A 23895-nucleotide genomic window follows, 5' to 3' on the forward strand; every position below is an offset into this window, starting at 1 on the left:
GCATGTTAGAGGTAGAAAACCCCGTCATGGCTTGAATCCACTTTATTAGTTAGTTTGACCAGTGTTTGGTGTCCACAAGAACAGACCCCCTCTTTTTTTTTTTTTAATGAAAATTAAGACCCTTTATCTCCTTTAGGGAAACTTTTATGAGCCTATACAGGTAATTCTCTTTTGGATTTGATTTAAGAAATGAACCAATAGTGTTTTCTTTAATTAATTCTTTTTTCAGCAATAGCTTATTAGTTGGTACTCTCATTGTAAGACAATTGGGAAATGCATAAAGTTAGACAGAAGCAAAAAATTATAAAACAGAAAAAAAGTTCTGTCATTCTAAGGGATATATGAAAATATTTTGGCACACTTCTGTTTGTTTGTTTTTCCCTTGGGTCTGGTGCTAGGGATCGAACCTAGGGCCTCAAGCATGCTGGGCAAGTGCTCTACCACTGAGCTCCTTCCCTAGTCCTGAGAAATTTCACTTTTACTGGCTGTAAGTATCCCATCAGAGGTTATACTGTAATTTAGTTATTCATTCCATTGTTTTAATTTTTTTCCTAAATTACACCTACAGTAAGTATTCTCTGTGGGAATCCTGGTTCATATTTCTAAAATAAAGAGATTCTATAATAATAGAACTACTGAATCAAGGAGAGTAAACATTTTAGGGCTCTTGGTATATAATCCCGCTGCTTTTCAGAAAGATCATGTCACTCTGCACCCCCACCAGCTGTGCATGGGACTGTGGGCATCACTGACCCTGTGGTTCCAGTGCTTCACGTCATCATTTTTAAATCTTAAAGAGGCAAAGTGAGGCTGCGAGCCAGGGGGTGTCCGGCAGTGGAGTGTGCTTTGCACGCACAAGGCCTTAGGTTCAAAGAGGCACAGACATCATCATTTTGCTGATGGACAGGAAGTGGGTTGCAAAACTGTACTTTTCTGTCTGGGCTTTGTTCTCTGGGGTGCCACTGTCTCCCCACAGCTGCATATCTACATTGAACGACTAGGCATCTCCTGGTATCCATGTGACTCATTTTTCTTGGAAAGGAGGAATGATGGGATGTGGGCTGCAACAACTCTAAAGAGGACCTAGTCCCAAGAGGGCACTGACCTGGCCAAGGCTAAAGGGCTCCAGGCAGAGTCGGGAATTTATTCCCGCCTGCAGACTCAGGCTGCAGAGCTTCTTGTTGCTCATGATTCTGCGCCTGAGGGCGGTCTGTGAGTGAAACAGGGGAGGCCCTGACCTCTCTTCAGGACACCAACAGAAGGACAGAGTGTGGGAACAAAGCCTTTAGGTATCTTTCCCCTGCTCTTCGATTCACAGTGCTGTGTCGTGTGTTCTGTACATGACAGATACAAATGCAATGGGAAACCAATCTTCTTACGTTAAAAGTCGCTGCTGTATTTCACCCCAGGAATCCCTTCGGTTCTCATCGACATACATCCGAAACAGGATCCTCAGACAACAGGCCAGGCTGCTGGTTTCTTGTTTGAGAAGGTTAGGTTTTGACTTGCCCTTAAAACCTAGAGATCAGACAGTCATATAAGCAGTGCAAACAAAAGGTAATGCTGAGAATCCTGTGAGCGCCGGTCAGCTATTCCCTTTAGGAAATACTGAAGCATCCCACGGCCTCAGTGTAGCTCAGGTGTGATCTTGGATGAAAGCAGTCATGACTCTCCAGAAGTCGTCCTCTGGAGGAATACCCTGCCTTCTTGTTTGATGGTAAAACCATTGGCTACTTCTTCAAGTGTAACAGCTTGGAAGAACTCTAGCGTTTTTCTAAGTTGCAAGATCCACGCCCCTGCCCCCGCCCCACTAAAGCACATATAAGAAGAGTTTTCTAGGGCTGGGGCTGTGGCTCAGAGAAAGAGTGCTCGCATAGCATGTGTGAAGCACTGGGTTCGATCCTCAGCACCACATAAAAATAAAATAAAGGCATTGTGTCTGCCTACAACTAAAAGACAAAAATGTTTAAAAAAACCCCCCAAAACAGTTTTCTAAACAAAGTAATACCAATCTGCCAAAGAGACATGTGCACACCAGTCTTAAAAGCAAAACCTCATTACGGACTAACACATAAAACACCTGGATATTTTAGAATGACACTCCTTAATTGTGGATTAAAATAGGCATTTGGGGAAATTTTTAGTGGTGGTAATATTACAAAAAAAAGTGTCACTTTTGTACAAATAATGAGACTATTCAAAAAAATGAGAATCTCACCACGGGGGGGGGGGCAATGGGTTTAATATATATATTTAGGTGCTGGGGCTGGGGCTTGGTGGTAGTGCGCTTGCCTGGCATGTGTGAGGTACTGAGTTCAATTCTCAGCACCACATATAAATATATAAATAAAATAAAGGTCTATCAACAAATTATATATATATTACCCTGGGATTTATGTGTTTATTTTTGGAGGCAAGATTTAGAGAGAAACTCTAAAGCCTCAGAAAACTGTATGAATACTGTTTCTCAAGACACCATACTTTTCATATCATAACTATTTAAAAAAATTTTTTTGTTGTTGTAGATGGACAGAATGCCTTTATTTTATTTGTTTATTTTTATGTGGTGCTGAGGATCAAACCCAGTACCTAATGCATGCTAGGCAAGTGCTCTGCCACTGAGCTACAGCCCCAGCCCATGTCATAATTAACTTTTAATGTAAAATTTATGACCACCAAGAGCAATTAAATTCTCCAACTTTCATTTTGTTTTTCCATCAAATACTTCCTGAGAATCTATCATGTGCCAGGCAGTGTTTTAGTACTGGGATGAAATCTACCCAATATCAAACATAAAAATATCTAAATTATTTGAGCTACATTTAAAATACCAGAAGTATCTGGAAGGCTTTAATGTTTTAGTTTGGTAACCAGCGTGGCCTCACCTGCTCGCCACAAGACAGTCCGCTGCTCATAGTTGGAGTTGAAGGCCTTTGAGAATGAATGGGACTCCTGCAAGCAGTCCAAGAGCTTGAAGAGGTGCTGGGAAGACATATACTTGTACATGCCCTGATCCTCCGTGGCGATGTGGATATCTGCATCCAGTGTGTCTTGCTGAAGAGAGATGACAGAAGAACTCAGTGAAGTCATGCAGTGGTTCTGGACACAGTGAGAGTGGACAAAGGCAGTCGGACTGTCCAAAGGTGATCTTCTTGCAAGATGCCCTCTAGTCCTCAATGTCCCAACCATTTCCATCTGAGCTTGCTCACAGGTAGGCGAAGGCATGTCCTGTGCTACTGAGTGATGGGTGACTGGCTTGCCAATTTTTTAGTTTTGTCAGTACTGCCTTTATTGAATGACCAGCAGTGTTGTTTCTCTATAGATATTTCACTACAGTGTTATGTTTTTTCATTGCATGAAGAAAGTGAAAAATAAGAAAATCAAAGTGTAATAAATATACAAAAAGGCTTGTGTTTCAAAGCACAGTAACCAAAAGATAGAAACTGGTAAGCAAATCCAAGGGACATCCTGACCTTCAGTCAGATGATATATAACCAGTAAGCTCGATGACTGTATTTTTCAACTTGAAAGAAAAAAACTACAAAACATGGATGAAATGCTCAAAAATTTTATTGAACATGTTGCCTAAAATCTGAGACATAATTAGGGTGTTTCTTTTTTATAATTTCTTGATATTTCTAGAAACAAACCCATCTTCCTTATAAGCCAGGAGTCACAAAAATGGACTGTGTAATACTTCCCAAATTGATCTGTTAAGTTCAATGTAATCTTATCAAGATCCCAGATGATTCCATTGCAGACACTGACAAGCTGATTCTAAAATTCATATGAAAGTGCAAGTGACCCAGCATAGCCCAAACAATCTTGAAAAAGACCACCACCACATGAGAGCTCACATTCCCCAACCTGCAAACTCACTTGGAAGCAACAGCAATCAGGACAGTATGGTACTGGCATACAGACAGAGGTGCACCCACAGAACAGATGGAGAGGCCAGGAGCAAAACCTTACAGTTTATAGATCAAGTGGTTTCTAACCCAAGTGCCAAGAAAATTCACTGGGGAAAGAACAGACATTTCAATAAATGGTGTTGAGACAACTGAACATCACAGATGAAGAAAGCTGGATCCCTGCCATGATTAGCAAGGATGAGCTAAATGCATCAGAGATCTAAAAGAGCCAAAGTTGTAAAAGTGTAGAACACAGCCTCAAGTGTGACTCTGATTAGGCAATGCTTTCTTAGAACTGACACCAAAGCACAAGGGACTAAAGAAAAATAGATAAGGTGAAAGACTTTTGTGCTTCAAAGGACACCAGAAATTGAAAAGACAACACATGAAATGGGAGAAAATAGTTGCAAATCACACACCTGACAAGGGACTATTATGTTAGCATATATAAAAACTTAAAATCAACAGGAGGTAAGTTTAAAAATGAGCAAAGGACTTGAGTAGACATTCAAAGATACAGAGATGACCAGTAACCACATAAGTTGCCCGACATCATTAGTCATTAGGGCAATGCCAATCATCCACAATGAGACACCATTCCACATGCACCAGGACGGCTCTGGTAATATTTTTTTTTTTTTTTTTAAAGAGAGAGAGAGAGAGAGAGAGAGAGAGAATTTTTAATATTTATTTTTTAGTTCTCGGCGAACACAACATCTTTGTATGTGGTGCTGAGGATCGAAACCGGGCCGCACACACGCCAGGCGAGCGCGCTACTGCTTGAGCCACACCCCCAGCCCCTGGTCATAACTTTAAAAGGGTGATAAGGGCTGGGGATGTGGCTCAGTGGTAGAACCATCCTCTAGGACATGCAAGGCCCTGGGTTCGATCCTCAGCACCACATAAAAATAAATAAAGGTATAAAAAAAAATAAATAAAAGGGTGACAACCACCACCAAGAGGATGTGGAAAAACAGACCATCACACACTGCTGGCAGTGATGTAAACGGTGTGGTTGCCAGCACAGCAAACTGGCAATTTCTCAAAAAGGCAAAGAACATGGCCAGACACCTGCACTCAGGATATACCTAAGACACACGTGTTCTATGAGAACTTGTACACAGTGCTCGTGACGGTACCATTTGCAACAACCACAGTGGAATCCACCCAGAGGTCTATTAACTGATGAGTCGATGAGCAAAAGGTGGCACAGACACGGAGGGTTGGTTGCCCAGCCAGACATAAAAGAATGAGGTGCTGATACATGGACACTGTGTAACGTGAATGAACCCAGGAACACTCTGCCAAGTAGGAAGCCAGACACAGATTGTATGGTTCCGAAAGTCCAGAAGAGGCAAATCCATCGAGACAGAAAGCAGCCAAGCAGGGGCTGGAAGGAGAGGGACTGGCCAGGCTGCTGGTGTGCACAGCATCTCTTCTTACAGCGATCAAAATATCCTCAAATCAGACAGTGGCAACGTCTGTACAACTTGTAAATATGCAAAAAACATGGGATTGCACACCTAAAAAAGGGCCGACCTGGGTGTGGAGGGCCTGTGGTACAGCAGCTGCCCCCTCTTCTGTGGCAACAGGGAGGTGGCTGCTGTTCTGCCTGGTCTAGGAACTTGTGTTGCCCCCCCACCCCGTCTCCACTCTGCCCACCTCCCCAGTCACAGGGTCTACTGCCCCAGAGGACGTTAAGGTATAATGTCCCATGGCATGGGGTTACTGTCCAACTTCTGGACTCTTCTCCTGTTTCAAGAGTCCCTTCTATAGAGAAAGCTGCATATACAAAACAGAAACACACTTTCTGAAGGAAAAACTGGGATCTTTATGTACAAATCTTCCCTCTCAATTATTTATGGTGAAACTGTATACCAAAGGTACAGAATAATGACAAGTAACACTTTCCTGTAAGCACCTAAGTAGGGGTGGCAACTAGGCAGAGATATGCTGGTAAATAGGCTTTAGGGGCATAAAAAAAGAAGTGTTTGCTGGTATCTGTGGTGTCAATAAGTTCCATTGTGGCCAATTTCAAGTGACCAATAGGATATTTTTGAATGTGGGCCTGGAAAGAGATGAGGGGTATGGGGGTGGGAGGGCTGATGGATAGCCAGCCAGGCTGCTCCAGCACGCCACTGCCCCTGAGCAACCCCAGGGACAGTGTGCCCAGGGCCGTGGTGTTACCTGGGCAGCGACCATGTGCTCGGCGTCCTCCTTCTTGCTGGTGGCAGGGTAGAACACAATGTTGTCAATGGTCTGAATCAGTTCCAGCTGGACCACACACTTGATGAGGAGACTGGCAAACAGCTTCTGATCTACATCAGAGGGTGAAGAGTAATAAGGACCCAGCTCAAACCACACGAGCAGTCGGCGCGGCAGTCCCACCACGTGCCTGGCACGATTCTTGAGGCGGTGGCCAGCAATGAATGAAGTGGACAAACCCCCAGCTCCCACGGCGTTGACTGACAGGTAAGATTTAAGGTGAAAAAGAGCATCAAATGATACTGTGAGGGAGAGGCGGTAGGAAGCAGCAGGGCCAGGCTGCAAGTTTAAATAAGCAGAAGTTTCAATAGCTTCAAATCTCCCTCTAAGACGTGGTCCCTGAGCAAAGACCTGAAGAAGAGGAGGGAATTAGCTCTGCAGGCTGTGTGTCCTCCAGCAAGTTTCTACCACCCGGGGGCCACCCTATGAGCAGCTCTGGATTGTGCCCTGATCACATGGGTTTCAGGTCCCTGCAGTGACTAGCCTCTTTTGAGGACAAAACCTCAGCTCTGCACAGGTATGGGGACGCTCTTCTAAGTTTTTACTTTCTGGATCACTTTCTGTCCAACTAGAAGCAGGAGCAGCTTTTTCTGCACTTTCTATTTATTTTTTTGGTGGGGGGAGGTGGTTACCAGGGTTTGAACTCAGGGGCCCTTGACCACTGAGCCACACCCCCAGCCCTATTTTGTTTTTATTTAGAGACAGGGTCTTACTGAGTTGCTTAGGGCCTTGCCGCTGCTGAGGCTGGCTTTGAACTCATGATCCCCCTGAGCTGCTGGGATTATGGTGTGCATGGCTGCACTTTCTACTTCTGTATACTTCACAACTTTCACCACCTGGAGTGATTAGCAACCTTGACTAGTCAATGATTCTCCATTCTGAATCTCCCCTGTTCAAATCAGCAGTGCAGTTTCTGCCTACTGACTAGACTCTGACCACCCATCTTTGCGTTCTCGATTGCCTGGGGATCAAGGGTATCCTATGTAGAGACCTTCCCAAGTGTTGGTTGACTTGACTACAGTAAAAGCAGGGGTTCCTTCTGACTTACTGTTATAGAATCAGAATATGGGAAAAGTTAAAAGTTTACGTGAAAGAAAACAAGATGGCTAAGCTGTCTTCAAGTTTTTGACAGTGATTTTGAAATTACTTAAACATAACAATTCTCCTTGCAGAATGTTTTAACTTCTGAGAGGCTGGGGATGTAGCTCAGTGGTACAATGCTTGCCTAGCATGTACAAGGCCCTAGTTCAATCTCTAATAGTGTAAAAGAAAATAACAACAACAAAAAAAAAGTGGGTATTTTTTTTTTTTTTTGGTATTGGCTATTGAACTCAGGGGCGCTTTACCTCTGAGCTACATCCTCAACCCTTTTTTCTTTTGAAATGGGGTCTCACGAAGTTGCTGAGGATCTCATTAAATTGTGAGGCTGGCTTTGAACCTGTGATCCTCCTGCCTTAGCCTCCAAAATTGCTGGGATTACAGGTGGGTGCCACTGTGCCTGGCTTAAAGGAAAAATGTTTTAACTTTATTTATATATATGTGTGTGTGTATACACACACACACACACACACACACATATGGTGAAACTGCAGACATTAAAAGGGAAGAAAATATGAACAGTGTAAAATTTCACCTACCTGAGCTCACACCCAGAAGGGAGCCTGAGATGGGAGTGAGAACAAAATGCCCATTCCCTGCACAGGAGGTGGGGCTTGAGTCTCAGCCCCGCCCCACAACACGTGCAGGCATCTTGCTGCATTGACAATGGCTGTCCTGTGAAAGACAGGCCCACCTGGCTCCACCCAAAAACTCACCACTTCATCTGGAGCTGACCATGAGACAGGCCATCCACCATTGGACCCTGGAGGGGACTGCTATGAAGCAGTTCCTAAGTGACAGTACTGCCATCCCAACATGGTGCCTTTTAAATGGTTTTCAAAGGTGACTACTTTACTCTAAAGGAATACCTTAGAAGAGAACAGTGACCACATACTGCTCTTGTATTGTGTGCTGCTTCAGAAATTAACTTCAATGTCAACACCTACAGCCTGGAGTGATAAGGATGGGGAAGGACCACTATGAAGACAAAAAATGGGGCATGCAACCTCGAAAAGACCAGAAGAATGCTTTAAAAGTTCTGCTTCCTCACAATGCCAAAGGGTGTCTGAGTACTTCACGTTGGCAAGTCACATTATCTAAATCCTGGTTCACTCTTCCAAGGCTAGTGTGAGGATTAAATGGGACATACATAGGAAACAGGGCACAGTGCCCGGCACACTGTCACTGTCATCAGAGCTGTTGATACTATTTTTAAAAATAAGATACAGTAAAATACATCATAAGCTGTAACATTAAGAGTCAAATTGTCTAAAGTAATTTCAAAATATGTATGCAGAAAAAGGAGTTCTGAAATATAAGTGGTTCCTCCAAACCATTTAGGATTAACAACCACTCCACTACAAAATGAGCAAAGATGAACAGAAAAAGAAATGTCTTTTTTTTTTTTTTTCAAGTCGTATTGGAGACTAAACCAAGGGGTGCTCTATCACTAGGCTCACATAGTTGCCCAGGCTGGCCTTGAACTTGCCACAGCCTCCTCAGCTGCTGAGACTACAGGCATGAGCCAACATGCCTGGCTAGAAGTGGTTCAAAAACATATTAAAAAACCCACTCTTATTTCAATCATAATTAAAAAATTGTGAATCCAGGTATTTGCAAAGATAATGTAAGCAGGTATAGCCTTAATGAATGGCAATCTAGAAATACCTATCAAAATGACAAACATGCTTATCCACTAACCCTACAATTCTAAGAATTTAATATATAAACTAATAAGCAAAGCAGTATTATTTGTAACAGAAAAAACTATAAATGAAACAATAATAATATAAATGTCCACTATTAGGGATCTAATTTAATAGACACACCTACATACCAGAATAACAACAGTAAAAACTCTTTAAGTACTGATTTTGAACGAGCTCTAAAGTATATTAAGCAAAAACAGAATGATTCATGTATTCCATGATTTGCATAAGCAGGAGAGGAGAATTCAGATGGGCACCTGTGGGCACGGGCCAATGTCTATGTGTATACACTTTTTGGCATGTGAATAAAATGACCGCAGAAGGCACATGAGAAACTGGCAGCACTGCCAACACATGGAGGGGCACAGGTCATCCACCACTGGACCCCGGAGGGGACTGCTATGAAGTAGTTCCTAAGTGTTAGTTCTGCCATCCCAACATGGTGCCTTTTAAATGGTTTTCCAAGGTGAAGGCCCAACGGGGAAAGAGGTTTACCCTGTTTAAATTTCTGAATCACACAAATGTGTTACCTGCTTAAAATAAAGGACAAATGAAAACAAACCAACATGGGAAGGGCCTTACTTGCGTATGGTCTGCCCTTCCAGCTGTCGTCAGTCGGGTTGGAGAGCTGGCTCTGGCCTCGCTCTGAGGCATTTTTGTCTATGCTGCTTAAAGACTGGCGGTCCAGGTCCACGTCCTACAGGTAAACCAGAGAAAAGCACAGGGTTCACTTCTCTTCCTACCTGGGCAGATGTGAGTTTCTGACACTGGAGGCCTGGCCTGAATTTCAGTGCCTTCTGGACAAATGAATTATGCTGCGTGTTTCACCCAGACTCCTCAAGGCTGCCGGGAGTGGGGACTCAACTTTGCCCCCTGCCACTGAAGTTTCACGTTTTCCTGTTCTAATTCAGGACACTTTGCTACACACTGTGACGAAACAACGAGTGGGACAAATTTCCAATATGCTCAAATTCAAAATTTAGTGAACACTAGCTAGGTTTTGTTCTGTGTTGTGTTTTGACAGCAAAAAAGAATTTAAAAAACAGAAAATGTTAAAATAGTATGCTTCACTTTTAAGTCATTGCATCCTAAATACCTTTTAAAATCTATGGTTTTACAGTTATCTGGGAATAAAAGTTAATAAGTAATTTTTTTAAAAAAAATTTAATTATCTATTTTAGTTGTTGATGGACCATTATTCTTTATTTATATGCAGTGCTGAGAATTGAATCCAGTGCCTCACACAATCAAGGCAAGCGCTCTACCACTGTGTCACAACCCCAGCACCGTTATTTTTACCCCCCACAACTGCCCAGTAAAGCAAAATATCCTGTCTTTGTGGTCTCACACAAAAAGCAAGAACTACTATTTTCTTTGGTGGCAAGAAAAGCACTATTAATTTAGAAGGGCAATAAGCAAGGCTAGTCACACCAAGGAGCTATTTACTCATTTATTTATTTATTTAAATATTTATTTAGCTGTTATAGATGGACACAATACCTTTATTTTATTTTTTTACAAGGTGCTGAGGATCAAACCCAGGGCCTTGCACGTGCTAGGTGAGCACTCTACCACTGAGCCACAATCCAGCCCCAAGTTGCTATTTGTAACAGTGAAACACAAGAACTTACCCAGAGTCCATCTTTTTAGGGAAAATCAAGGAATTATGACAACATGCAGCCATTGAAAAGACTATTCTCGAAGAACATAGAAAAATGCTCCCAATGTTATTAATGTTGTGTGCCTAGTGATCCCTTGCAATTGTGCGTGGGTCTATTAGGTGTGCATAGTGCACAGACACCCAAAGATAAAACCACAAATGTAAGTTGTGCTTTTTTCAGTGTTGGGCCTTCTATATACTAGGCAAGTGCTCTACGAGTAAGCGCAACCTCAGCCCTAACCTGTACTCTTTGCTGGGTTAGAAAACTTATTTATTTATTTATTTATTTAAAGAGAGAGTGAGAGAGGAGAGAGAGAGAGAATTTTTAATATTTATTTTTTAGTTCTCGGCGGACACAACATCTTTTGTTGGTATGTGGTGCTGAGGATCGAACCCGGGCCGCACGCATGCCAGGCGAGCGCGCTACCACTTGAGCCACATCCCCAGCCCCAGAAAACTTATTTTTTAAAACACTTTCCTCTTCTTCATTTTTGAAATACAGAACACTTTATGAATTTGCATATAACCCTTGCATGGGGCCATACTAATCTTCACTGTATCATTCCAACTTTTAGTATATGTGTTGCCAGGGTGAGCACTACTTTCCTATTTTTTTAAGAAATAATAAGAAGGAAAAAATACCAACAACAACAAAATCCTACCAAATGTTTTTCTGATGTGTCTTCCTCCATTCCTGCAGGTTTCCATGTCAGCAAACTGAAGGAAATGGAAGAGATGGAAAATGGTCAACCTCAAAGGCAACGAGGAGCTTTACGACACCAACTGAGTATGTGAAATAAAGTGCAGCAACTGCATCAACACTTACACATGTGGGATGGTGGTTTTGAAAATATCCAACATACAGGTGCACGTTTCATCCCAGACGTCAGGACTGAATTTTTCCCCATTGGAAATTACTAAGTTTTCTAAGCAATTCGTACCTGATCGAGCCAACTGTTCATTATCTACAAAATAAACGTTATCTGTCATTGCACTTGAACTGCAGTTTGGATGCCAACCAGGTCCCAGATGCTTTTTATAGTGAAGTAAGAGACTGCAGCTGGAGGGTTTGTAGGATTTTAATTAATGAAACAATGCTATAGAGAGCATTGAAAGTTTTATAGCTTAATTATGCTACGAAGAAATAAAATGATTTAAGCCGGGCACGATGGCACACACCTGTAACCCAGTAACTTGGGAGGCTGAAGCCCTAAGTAACGTAGCAACACCCCGTCTCAAAACAAAAAAGGGCTGGGAATGTATGTAGCCAAGTGGTGGAGCGCCCCAGTTTGAATCCCCAATACTGAGGAATTGGTGGGGGGAGGTAAAATGATTCATCATAGTTTTTTTTTGTTTGTGTGATACTGGGGTTTGAACCCAGGGCCTCATGTATGCTCACCACGTTCTCTATCTTTGAGCTACATCCCCATCCCTTTTTGAATTTTATGTTGAGACAGGATCTTACTAGGTTGTCAGGGTTGGCTTCAAACTCACAATTCTCCTGCCTGAGACTCCCAAGTAGCTGGGATTACAGGAGTGACCATTGTGCCCAGCTTGACTTGTCAGAGTTTTATTGCTAGGAATAGAAGAAAGCAATCTTGTCACTTTAACTGACTCACATATGGAAAATAGTAAAAGAAAATGGAACAGCCAGGTGCAGTAGCACACACCTGCATCCCAGAGACTCAGGGGTCCGAGGCAGGAAAATAACAAGTTTGAGGCTAGCCTCAGCAACTTAGTGAGATCCTGTATCAAAATAAAAATGGGCTGGGGGAGTTATTCAATGGTAAAGTACCTTTGGGTTCAATCCTCAGTAACATACCCTTCACCATAAGATGGAACACAGTTGACCAGGTTTCTGAAAACTTACACACTACATTTCCAATTTTTGTCATCTAAACAGTATCCATTAAACTGGGTGCAGTGGCGCATGCCTAGGTGGGCTGAGGGAGGAAGACTGCAAATTCAAGGCCAGCCTCAGCAACTTGGCAAGGCCCTAACACACACACACACACACACACACACACACACACACACACACACACACACACACTCCACTGTTTTTTGTCACATATTTAAAATTTGAGTCACTTTTTGAAAGCCTTCTAAATTTAGCCTTGCCCTATACCAAAATTATCTATAGAATTCAGGTCTTCAGTGCTAAATGACCCCTTTTTATGATACACATTAAAACACATAACTACTCAGACCAAAAAAAAAAAAAAAAAGTTTACTGATGCAGGCTGTTGATCTCGACTCCAAAGTTAAAAAGCTTCTTTAATGTATATTTCTTCACCAGTCCTCAAGCAAATTAGTAAAATTACAAATAGAAAATCAAAACATAATCATCATATTATACAAGATATTTCATTTTCCTTCAATAACAATCTGTTTCAAAGCACTTCTTTCCAGAATGTGTAGGTGCAACAAATGTGCATTTTAAAAAGTTATTTTAATACAGAAAATTTCAAACATAAAAAGTGGAGAGACTAAATACGTAAATTTAAATTTTAAATGTACTAATATGTAAATTTGCTTTTTTTTTTTTTTTTGGTACCAGGGTTTGAACCTAGGGATGCTTAACCACTAAAACCATCCCCAGACCTTTTAATTTTTTATTTTTATTTATTTATTTTTGTGGTGCTGGGGATTAAACCCAGGGCCTTAAGCATGCAAGGCAAATACTCTACCAACTGAGCTGTATCTCCAGCCCTTATTTTTAAATTTATTTTTTAAAAATATCTATTTTATTTAATTATTTTATGTGGTGCTGAGAATCAAATTCAGTGCCTCACATATGCAAGGCAAGCGCTCAACCACAAAGCTACTACCCCAAACCCTTATTTTTTTATTTTTGAGATAGGGTCTCGCTGAGTTGCTTAGGGTCTCGAAAAGTTGCTGAGGCTGTCTTTGAACTCATGGTCCACTTGCCCCAATCTCCCAAGCCATTGGGATTACAGGTATGCATGACCCCCACCCCTAGCTAAAAGTACATTTTTAAAAATGCAATAACTACATCACATTTTAAGTGCTTTACAAACTGTTTGAGAGGACTGTTTCATGTTCTAATTAAATTTAAAAACATACATTTTCACCAAATTAAATTGTTCACTGGATTCCTTGGCATTACACCCACGCTTTTATATACTGAAAAAAGTAACCTCTCATAAGGACTATGTAAAACGATACCTAAAGACTTAAAGAATACCTTGTTTAACACACCACTGCAATTGTGCAAATACATCAGAAAGAAGCACTTCATTCAAAGCTTCATAGAACTGGGTAAATACGTCACAAATAGCATAAAGTGCATGATTGCAGGTTGTTGTCATCCACTCAGATTTCTGGAAGAACAATAAAAAAGATAATTCTTAAAGCTACTCTCTCAGCAACAAGAATGGTTTTCTTGTATCCCACTGGCAAAACTACACTGGAAAGCAGTTTAGCAACACTTATCAGTAGTCTTAAAAATGTCCACACCCACTCACTTAGTGACACTGCTTCCAGGAATCCATCCTAAAGAAATAATAGCACTTGCCTCGAATGTGCAAGGCCCTGGGTGCAATCCTTGGTGCCACCAAAAAGAAACAAGAAGAAGAAGTGAAGATTTGCGGGTAAAAGTCTAAGAAGAAAAGTGTTTACTGCAATGGCATCCCGAGACTGAAAACATGGTACACCTGACACCTTGCAATGTGGGCATTAAACTAAGTAGACCACATGAAAGAATATTAAACAGTCATTCAAAATGGTAGTTTTAATGATCAGTAAAAAGTTGAACAAGAGATTATACTAAACACTTATATCTGACACCAAATATCTAAATATTAAAAATGACGCCATGAATTTACCAGAAAAATATACAGGGATATTTATGAAGTCATGGTAAAAGGAAAGGGCCTCTAAGTGTGATTCCAAAAGTGGGAGCCAGAAAGGAAAAGCTGGGAGAATTGGTTATTTAAAAACTAAAATTTTTTTCTAAGTAAAAAGGAAATAAGAAAAAGTGAGCAAAGTCAGTTGTAGTTTATAGAAGCATATTACAACTTCCTTAGAAACCAACCAGTGGGCAGAAGGAGAAATAAACACTCAATGATACAAGGAGGAATATGGAGCTTGCTAACAACTAAGACAACTTTTCAGTGTGATGTCTTGGCCTATCAGTTAACCATAATGGAACAAATGAGAAGCTGGAGTGAGTGTGGAGAAACAGGAGTGCTCGACTTTGCTGGACAAGTGCAATCAGCTAGATTTATTTGGAGGTCAGTTTAGAAGAACATATCAAAAGGCTCAGTACATTCACGCCCAAACCTGGGAGCGAGGCTACCTGTCCTAAGGAAAAAGAACTAAAGAACACAGATACGAGCATCGCTGCAAAACACGTTCTCTTTTAAGGGCTGGGCGTGGAGGCATGCACTTATATCCCAGAGACTCTGAAGGATGAGGCAGGAGGATCTAAAGTTTGAGGCCAGCTTCAGTTACTTAGCAAGATCCTGTCTCAAAATAAAAAGGGCTGGGGGTATGGCTCTGAGGCCCTGGATTAATCCCTGGCACTGCCATAAAAAGTTCATTTCAGTGCTATCTAAAAGAAAAACTAGAAACAACCTAAAAGCCATGGAATATTTATAACTTGGAATATTTTGTAGCCACAACACAGAGGGCTGGGAATGTAGCTCAGTGTGCTTTTTCAGTGTGAGACCTTGGGCCCAGGGTTCAATTCCTAGTACTGTCAAAAGGAAAAAAAAGTTACAGTTGCAGGAAAACTCTCATGTATTAAGAAAGCAGAGTACACCGGTGTGTTGGGAAATTGCTTTTGTAAAAAGAAAAAAAGGTGTCTGTCTCACACAAATACAGCATCTGGAGGAGTTAATAAGGGTTGCCCACAGAAATGGGACTGCGGGTGTTTATTTTTTCTATTTTCTGTAATGAATATTATTTGTTTTATAATGGGGAAAAACTTTATATTTTAAAACTAAAGAAGACCAGCTGGGCAGTGGTGGTGCATGCCTGTAGTCCCACTGACCCAGGAGGCAGAGGCAAGAGGTCACAAGTTTAAGGCTAGTCTCAGCAACTTGTCGAGGTCCTAAGCAACTTAGCAAGATCCTGTCTCAAAATAAAAAATAAAAAGGGCTGGGGATGTGGCTCCCCAGTTAAGCATCCTGAGTTCAATCTCTGATACCAAAAAAAGGAAAGGGGGTGAGATTAGAAAACTCTGTACTATGATTTCAACCATATTTTAGACCATGTAGAAGATGGAGCAAATTTGCCAAAACATTAATTCTAGTGTCTGGATCGCAGAAGCATTAATCCTTTCATATACCCAATATTCCATGTTATGCACATTCTACTTTCATATTGGGGCGAGGGAGAGAAGGTGTTCTTGAAAGAATGGTTCAGAGGGCTGGGGATGTGGCTCAAGCGGTAGCGCGCTCGCCTGGCATGCGTGCGGCCCGGGTTCGATCCTCAGCACCACATACCAACAAAGATGTTATGTCCGCCGAGAACTAAAAAATAAATATTAAAAATTCTCTCTCTCTATCTCTCTCTCTCCTCTCTCACTCTTTCTTTAAAAAAAAAAAAAAAAAAAAAAAGAAAGAATGGTTCAGAGAGCCTTATATCTTCTCCATCTTTAAATTCATGACAAATAGAGGGGCCAAATATACCCCCTCTCTACTGGTGGCCCAGAAGTCTGTGAAGGAACAAAACAATTAAGACAACCCACTAGGAGCTGCTGAGCTGGCAGACAGTGTCCACAGGCCACTGTGTGATGTCCCTCCCGGGTGGGGAGTCTCTTGTGTCCAGCTGACGCTGTCCAGGAGGGCCAGGAGGGGAGGCTTCTGTTTTTAGAACCCCTTGAGAAGCCCAGTACTTCAAAGGCAGAGGACGATGCAACCCCGTGAAGGGGACATCCCTCCAACCCTCAGTCCCCAGGCCCACAGTGCTGTTGCTGTCACCTACCTCTGACTGCTGCTCAGGCAGCTTCATGTTGTCAAAAATCCGAAACACGATTCTGAACAGGTCCTGCCACCAGTGCTTTTCAAAGGTGTGGCCATAGCTCTTCATGATCTCAAACATGACCGTGAGCCCCCTGGGGAAGCAAGCCAGGCAGAGGATGGGCAGGAGGAAAGAGGGTCAGGAGGGTGGGCCAGGTGCACCTCACGCCCACGCTGGGGACCTGCTCACCTTGTCCGCACATCCAACTTGCACCTATTGATGATGCAGGAGAGCTCAAATAAGATGGGGAACCAGCCTCGGACCCAGACTCTGTCACCAGGAGCAACATTCATGTCGTCACTTGTATATTCTTGTAGCACCTACAGTGACAGTCACATCTTAGATGTGAAGCAAACACAAAGAAGGAACCAAAGGGGACTGCACCAAAACTGAGGGTCCACACATTTTCCTCTCCTAGAATTTCCCACTCAGCAGGGTACCATGGGGAATCCCAGAGACAGTGACAGTCACCTGTCTGAAGGAGAAGTTTTCCCAATGAACCTATGGATCTCTGTGAGTTTTAGAACAAGTCAAGGGGGACAGACCCCAAGACCCCTGGGGACGGAAGGTATTTCACAGGAAGATCACTAAAGATCAAATAGTATCAGTAAAATATCCAGGATGATGCAATACTGTAGGTCTTCTGCACAGAGTTTTAAAATAATAGCAGCAGGGTTGGAAGTACCCCTATAAACCCAACAGCTTGGGAGGCTAAGGCAGGAGGACCATGAGTTCAAAGCCAGCCTTAGCAACTTAGTAAGGCCCTAAGCAACTCAGTGAGACCCTGTCTCTAAATAAAATACAAAAAAAGGACTGGGGATGTGGCTCAGTGGTAAAGCGCCCCTGGGTTCAATCTGTGGTACCGGGAAAAAACAAACAAACAAATAAAATAATAGCAGCAATAGCTACTATTTACTAAGTGCTTGTTATGGGCCAGGAACTGTTCAAGGGCTTTTCGTGGATTAACAATTCTCAACAATCCCCAACAGGCAGATAAAAATAATGTCCCCACTTCACAGTTGACTCAACAGGGGTTCTAAAAGCTTAAGAAAGATGCCCAAGATTCTGCCACCAGGGCCTGCAGTCTTTCCTCATTCTAGATGCAAACCCCTACTTTTCCCTGTCTCTGGGATTCAATTACTCTGCTCTGTAACTGTTCTTAAAATGGTATTGGAATTTCTTTCATCTTCTTTTTCTTTTTTTCCCTCTAGTACTGGGCATTGAATCCAGGGCCTCTCGCATGCTAGGTAAATATGCTCTACCACTGAGCTACAGAACTAATCCTTTTATTTTTTATTTTGAGACAGGGTCTTGCTAATTTGCTGAGGCTGAACTCCTGCCTCAGCCTCTGGGTACCAAGCACTCAGTCACCACTGCCTCTCACTGTAATCACATCTTACTAAGTGGCTGTCAGGACTGGACAGGGTGGACAGTTCTGTACAGAATTCTTAGGGGAGCTCTGCACAGGCCAGCGGAGTTCAGGTGTTTTCCACCCAGTTTCCTTGCTTTAGGCTGTTGCTTAAGCCAAACCATTCAGAAAGCTGAGAGAGGACAGAAAAGCCCCAGACATTTTCAGGCAAAAGTGCAAGGTGATTTTTGTTGTTGTCCTCGATGCCGGGAATGGAAACCAGGGCCTTGGACATGCTAAGCAGGTGCTCTGCCACTGAACCCCCGGCCCAGCCCTAAAGGCAGGAGGCTTGTTTTCTTTCAAAAGAAAGGTGAGCTTCAAAGCTGTTACGAAATATAAAACTCAAAGTATTATTATCTTCTATAACTTGCAATGCTACGTAAAACTTTGGTACGAATAAAATACTTTCACATACAAGCTATATTGAAAGGCATAACCATGCAATGGCAGCGTGTGAAACAACACCTAGCCTAGGGCTAACACGCCTTCTAAAACTGTCCAGGAAGTGCTCTGCCAGGAGAATGGGGTTTGCCCCGACCTGCACCCCACCCAGAAGCTAGGAGGGGACGCACTCGCGGCCTCTCAGAGACGTATTTCCCGCAGGAGCGGATGAGCCGGATGGCCTCCATGCTGGTGTCGGGGAAGGCGGCGTTGCAGGCGAACTCCGACAAGCACTTCACGGCGTCCTGGAAGGAGTCGATGGCTGCCGGGAAATGGTGTTGGAAAATGGTTGCTGGGGAGACACAAGGCACAATTGTTTTTTTGTTTTTTAAAAGAAGCACAAGATTTAGAAATGGAAATTAAAACACACACACATACACACACTCACACACACACACACACACACACAGAGACTCACCTACGTAGAAATCTAAGAAAAGCATGTCAGTATCCTAGAAGACAACTTTTCTTCCTAAATTATTCAAGAATGCAGTGCACAAAGCTGACAACAGGGCCAAACGATTTCCAAGTGAACTTTGGTAACGTGATCAAAGGCAGGCCAGGGCCTCCCGGGCAGTCCACGGTGAGTGACACTGTGACCCTGCACTCACCCTCACTCCGGGCTGATTGCTGGGTGGGAGCCCTGGCTCCATCCCTTCCAGATGTGTGACTTGGGCAAGCAGTTCTCTTTAGTTTTCTGTGCCCTAGTTTCCTCTTTGGTAAAGAGGGGAAACGCGGTACAGTTGGTCCCTGTTAGTCACAGTAGCTGTGTTCTTTACAGCTGTCATGAACACTGAATTAGGAAGTCCTAACCTCTGTCCCCAGGAGAAATATGGGTTCCTCCAGGTCTCTGGTTGTATTTTCATCAACCAATCACTACACAGCTTTGTCGCAGGTGTTTCTCTTTAAAGACACCTTCCTGAATAGATGCTGTTGATGTAGTAACTAAACTCGCAGCCAGTGGCACCCCAGGCCTGAAGGGAGCATTCTCTCCGGGACACACTGCAGCCCCTCTGTGCTCAGAACACGAGTTGGCACCCAGCACTGTTCTCAGGGGCCAATGTAAACAGTGAAATCGCCAACAAAAAGCAGGAGAATCTGGGAAACTCGCACTCAACAGACTGCAGAAAGGACCCTGGCTCCTGTGTGACCGCTAAAAACAGAAGGCCTTGCTCCTCCTCAGCGGGAACACCCTCTGTGGGGGCTATGTCCTCTGCTGCTCTGTGTATGAATGCCTTTGGAGACGACCACAAAAGCACCATGAGCACTAGTTTTGGGGTTACTCGAACACTTTGGTGAGGTGGCAGATTCCTAAAGATGGGATCTGCCAGCAACGAGGCCTGAGTTTCCTTGCAGGGCTGCCGTGAAGCACCCAGAACACGGCCCAGCTCTCATGCACCACCCAGAGGCACAGCCGGGAAGCCCCTGCAGATAGCAGACAGCACACTGTGGGGACCTGCAGTGGACATCTGAGGAGGGAACAGAAGCACTCACTGACGATGTGGCCTGTAGTCTGGAAAGCCAGCTCCACGATGTTCCCGTCGTGGTCGGAGGCTGCCTGGTGGAACACGGCAAAGATGTTCTTCCAGCCTGAGCGGATGTTGGCTGCCTGGGAATTCACCATCTGGGCGACACAGCGGATCACCATGTCCCGGATGGTTGGAGACCTGAGGGAGGAATGGGACGGCCATGTCACCTGTGCTAAAGGAGGGGCTGTGGGAAGAGAACTGGGCACAGCTCGTCGCTCACAGGCAGCATGGGTAAAAGCACATCTGGAAGCAGATGGTGATCACACTCCTTTAGGCTCTGCCCCTTTCCTCTTGCTCCATCCTGAATCCAGCAAGATGTCAGCACCAGTGCTGCTGTCCTGCCACCAGGACACACTTGACGAAAAGCCGACCCTGTGGATGGCTGAACTAAGCCTGGTTTGCAAAGGCCACCAGGGCTTAGGAACCAGAGCTGGGACTGCCCTCCTGACTTTGTGAGTCAACAGTGTACAGCCTGTGGCTGAAGCCACTATTGGTTGGGTTTTCTGGTCCAAAGCATTAAAGCTAATGTACTTAGAGTTCTGCCACCCAGAGAGAACCGTTACTAAATTCTTGGTGTCTATTCTCTAAGATTTTTTGGGCAGAGATATCATCAACATATAAACATGGATTGGAGCACACATACATAATTTAAGATGCAATATTTTAAATTATTACCAAACAACACCTGAACATTGAAAAATGGCCCATGTTCTCAAACAGTGGCAAGTTAAACACAGTGTGGCCTGAAGACACGCCACAGATTGGCATGTACATGTACATTCAGGGGGGCTCTGCCATTCCACCAACAGCAAGAAGGAGCTCTGCAGAGACCTACCCCTACAGCACCAGCCTGCAAGTCCCTAGGATGGACTGGGCATTGAGTCAACTTTCCAGGAACAGCATTCCTGTCTGTGTGGTGGACCGTGTTAACTCATCATGGGAAAAGCCATTCAGAGAAGGCCCGGATGAAGTCAGAGCAGAGTCAGGAAAGTGCTGAAAGCTCACCAAGCAAACATGCCACCTGCAGATAACAGAGCACTGGCTACCTACCTCGGGAACTGCAATACGTAAATAAAACTGAATTTGTGGTTATCAAAATTGTGGAGTGATGCAACTCTTTGGCAAGAGCTCTATATATTTATTCTATTTTATTTTTGTGTGGTGCTGGAACTGAACCCAGGACTTTGCATAAGCTATGTCCCCAGCCCTTAAACTACATATATGTTATAGCAGATTTTGCCCACTTGTTAAAAGTGATATATGACAACAATAAGTTTTTAAATATTTATTTTTTTAGTTGTAGTTGGACATAATACCTTTATTTTATTTATTTATTTTTATGTGGTGTTAAGGATCGAGCCCAGGGCCCTGCATGTGCGAGGTGAGCGCTCTACCACTGAGCTACAACCCCAGCCTCAACAATAAGTTTTTAAAAATGCAGATAAAGTACAATAAACTAAGAATTTCCCCAACATTTTTCAGTCAAGCAATATACCTGGATGTGGCTTTAATACTTGAACAGTTAGGTGTTTTGTTCTTTAAAGAACTATTCTGTGTGATTCGCAGTGTTTTACTGTATCTCCAACTAAGTCCTCGAGAGAGCTATGGAGGTGTGCGACTGCTGTGTCAAATGACACAAGACGCTAAGGTTTCTGATGCACTTTATCAAAGTGCTTTTGCAAATGCTACAGCAAGATGCAGTCTGAGTGACAGTAGCTGTCTGCAACATGAGATTCTAGCTCATTCTGTCCCTCTGAAAATGCTGGGTGGGCAGGAAAAGGACAAGGACGTACGTCAGGGCACAGGGGTTCTGGAGCCAGTAGGCTAGAGCACACTGCTTAGCCATGGAGGTCTCCAGTCTCCCCAGAACTGTCCGTGTTTCCATGCAGAGAAGCACATTATTTTGTGCACTTGGCCCAAACCAGGGGTGACATCAGATTCTGGAATGGGCTTGACTTGGAGTCTCTTAAAATGAGAAATAAGACAAGAACACAGACCCCATGAGAAGGACACGCCAAGGAGACTTCTGCTGAGTCACGACCCCACAGTCCCATCTGGCCTCAAGCCTCCTAGCTCGTCAGCTTCCTTGTCTTTGCAGACACACAGCATGATTTTTGGAGGAGGGCTACTCAAAGGGTCATGCCCCGAGTCACCCTTGATGACTTTTCCTCCCATACTGTGCAGCCAACCCATCAGCCCGTGCTGGCAGTTCCCCTTCAAAATGCTCAGAGTCCAGTCCAATACCACCACTGCCCTGTGCAAACCTAGAAGTCTGCGGTGGCCTCCTAACTCCCTCTTTTGCTTCTCATCTTCATGGATAAACACAGGGGGGCTTTTAAAACGTGTCACACCACTTTATATTGCTCCTTAGAATCCTCCCTCAGCTTCCGCCTCTCACCCAGACAGAGCAAGCCAAAGTGCTTGCAAAGGCGGTCAGTTGTTACATGATGCAGGCACCCTGCTGCCCTGGGAGGCACTTCATCTTCTACGACTTCTTGCCGTGTTCACCAAGCCCTGGGTGTGCTGGCCAGCTGGCCTGCCATGGGGCGACCGCCCTAGCTCGGCGCCCTGACCCACCCTCTTGCCAAGTCGGCACAGAGCTGCTCTGGGCTTGCTCCTCTCTTCCCGTAGGTCTTGTCTAAGGGCCACCTTGCCAAACAGAGCAGAGCTGACTGCCCCGCAAGGAGGGCTGCACCCCGATTTCCTCGCCACCATCTAACGTTGGTCACAGCACCCGTCTCCACTGGCTTGCTATCCAAGTTTGCTTATTCCCCTGGGATGTAAACAGAAATTTGTTTTTTGATTTATTATGGAAAACTTCAAACATGTAGGAAAATGGACAGGATAGTACATGGAACTCCTGTTGCGTAGCTGTAACTTTCATCAATTCAAAGCCCCCCAACTGACTGCTTCACGGGGGGGTGGGGGGTGGGGTGGGGTGGGGGGAACCTGCCCTCTTTTATCGTCTCCCTGGGGCAAAAACAAAAACACCGGGTCACCTAATTCCTGAACTGCTTCCACAGTGGCTTTCTCTAAATTCTCTCAGCATTGGCCCCATAAGAGCATGTGACGTATTTCTACCAGTTGTATAAGTGTCACCTGTCTTTCTGGGAGGGGATACTCATAGACCTTGGTGACAAGTGGTATGAACCACAATCTGTTCAGTCAACAAGGGAGGGATTTTTGGACCCTAATGGGGAATGTAACAAAGGGTTTTCCTTAGCAATAAACATTACCTGTTCTTCTTCATAATATGCTCAAAGGGCCTCAGAAAATCTTTCTGGAAACGGAAGTTGGCTAATTCACCCTTCTCCAGAAACTTCATGGAGAGTTGCCGTAGCGAATCAACAGCAAAGATGGCCACGTCTTCATTGGGATTGCAGCCAACCTGAGCAGGAACAGGAAGTGCAGTGAAAGAGGGTCAGTGTCACAGTGGCTGTGGCTCCAAATGTCAAAGATGGATACCCTACCCGCAAAACAAGCACTCTGGGAAAAGATACCCACGGAGAAAGAAAATGCAATTTCTTGGCCACAATCTATCCTATTTTATCTAAGTACAATGATGAAAAGAAAGGCCAGCATCACACTTTCTTTTAAATAAAACTTTTTTTTTTTTTAGTTGTAGATAGACACAATACCTTTATTTTATCTATTTATCTGTGGTGCTGAGAATCAAACCCAGGGCCTCACACACGCTAGGTGAGTGCTCTTCCACTGAACCACAGCCCCAGACCCAGAATTACACTTTGAATTAAAGTGCTGGCGGGCACAGTAGTTTATGCCTGTAATCCCAGTGACTTGGGAGACTGAGGCAGGAGGATCCCAAGTTCAAAGCTAGCCTCAGCAAAAAGTAAGGCGCTAAAAACTCAGTGAGACTCTGTCTCTC

General features: G+C 43.8%; 1 protein-coding gene and 1 non-coding gene across 4 annotated transcripts in view; both read right to left on the reverse strand.

Annotated features, from left to right (window-relative positions):
- Arfgef2 (ARF guanine nucleotide exchange factor 2) overlaps positions 1–23895 on the reverse strand; it is a 90100-nt gene that overhangs the window by 5151 nt on the left and 61054 nt on the right. For all 3 annotated transcript variants that reach the window (XM_013358601.4, XM_005325231.5, XM_078051971.1), the window contains exons 26-37: positions 23246–23397; positions 19975–20147; positions 18612–18772; positions 16821–16951; positions 16596–16725; positions 13852–13987; positions 11470–11608; positions 11306–11360; positions 9566–9680; positions 6099–6229; positions 2886–3054; positions 1380–1518 (exon numbers count right to left, since the gene is read on the reverse strand). In XM_013358601.4, the coding sequence (XP_013214055.1) occupies positions 1380–1518; positions 2886–3054; positions 6099–6229; positions 9566–9680; positions 11306–11360; positions 11470–11608; positions 13852–13987; positions 16596–16725; positions 16821–16951; positions 18612–18772; positions 19975–20147; positions 23246–23397 (1631 nt within the window). The remainder of the gene's footprint in view (positions 1–1379; positions 1519–2885; positions 3055–6098; positions 6230–9565; positions 9681–11305; positions 11361–11469; positions 11609–13851; positions 13988–16595; positions 16726–16820; positions 16952–18611; positions 18773–19974; positions 20148–23245; positions 23398–23895) is intronic.
- On the reverse strand, positions 11136–11242 carry LOC120886996 (U6 spliceosomal RNA). Its single transcript, XR_005730170.1, has one exon. It is a non-coding gene; the product is annotated as a U6 spliceosomal RNA (small nuclear RNA).

This window comes from Ictidomys tridecemlineatus, chromosome 5 (genome assembly GCF_052094955.1).
Source record: "Ictidomys tridecemlineatus isolate mIctTri1 chromosome 5, mIctTri1.hap1, whole genome shotgun sequence".
NCBI classification, from domain to species: Eukaryota; Metazoa; Chordata; class Mammalia; order Rodentia; family Sciuridae; genus Ictidomys; species Ictidomys tridecemlineatus.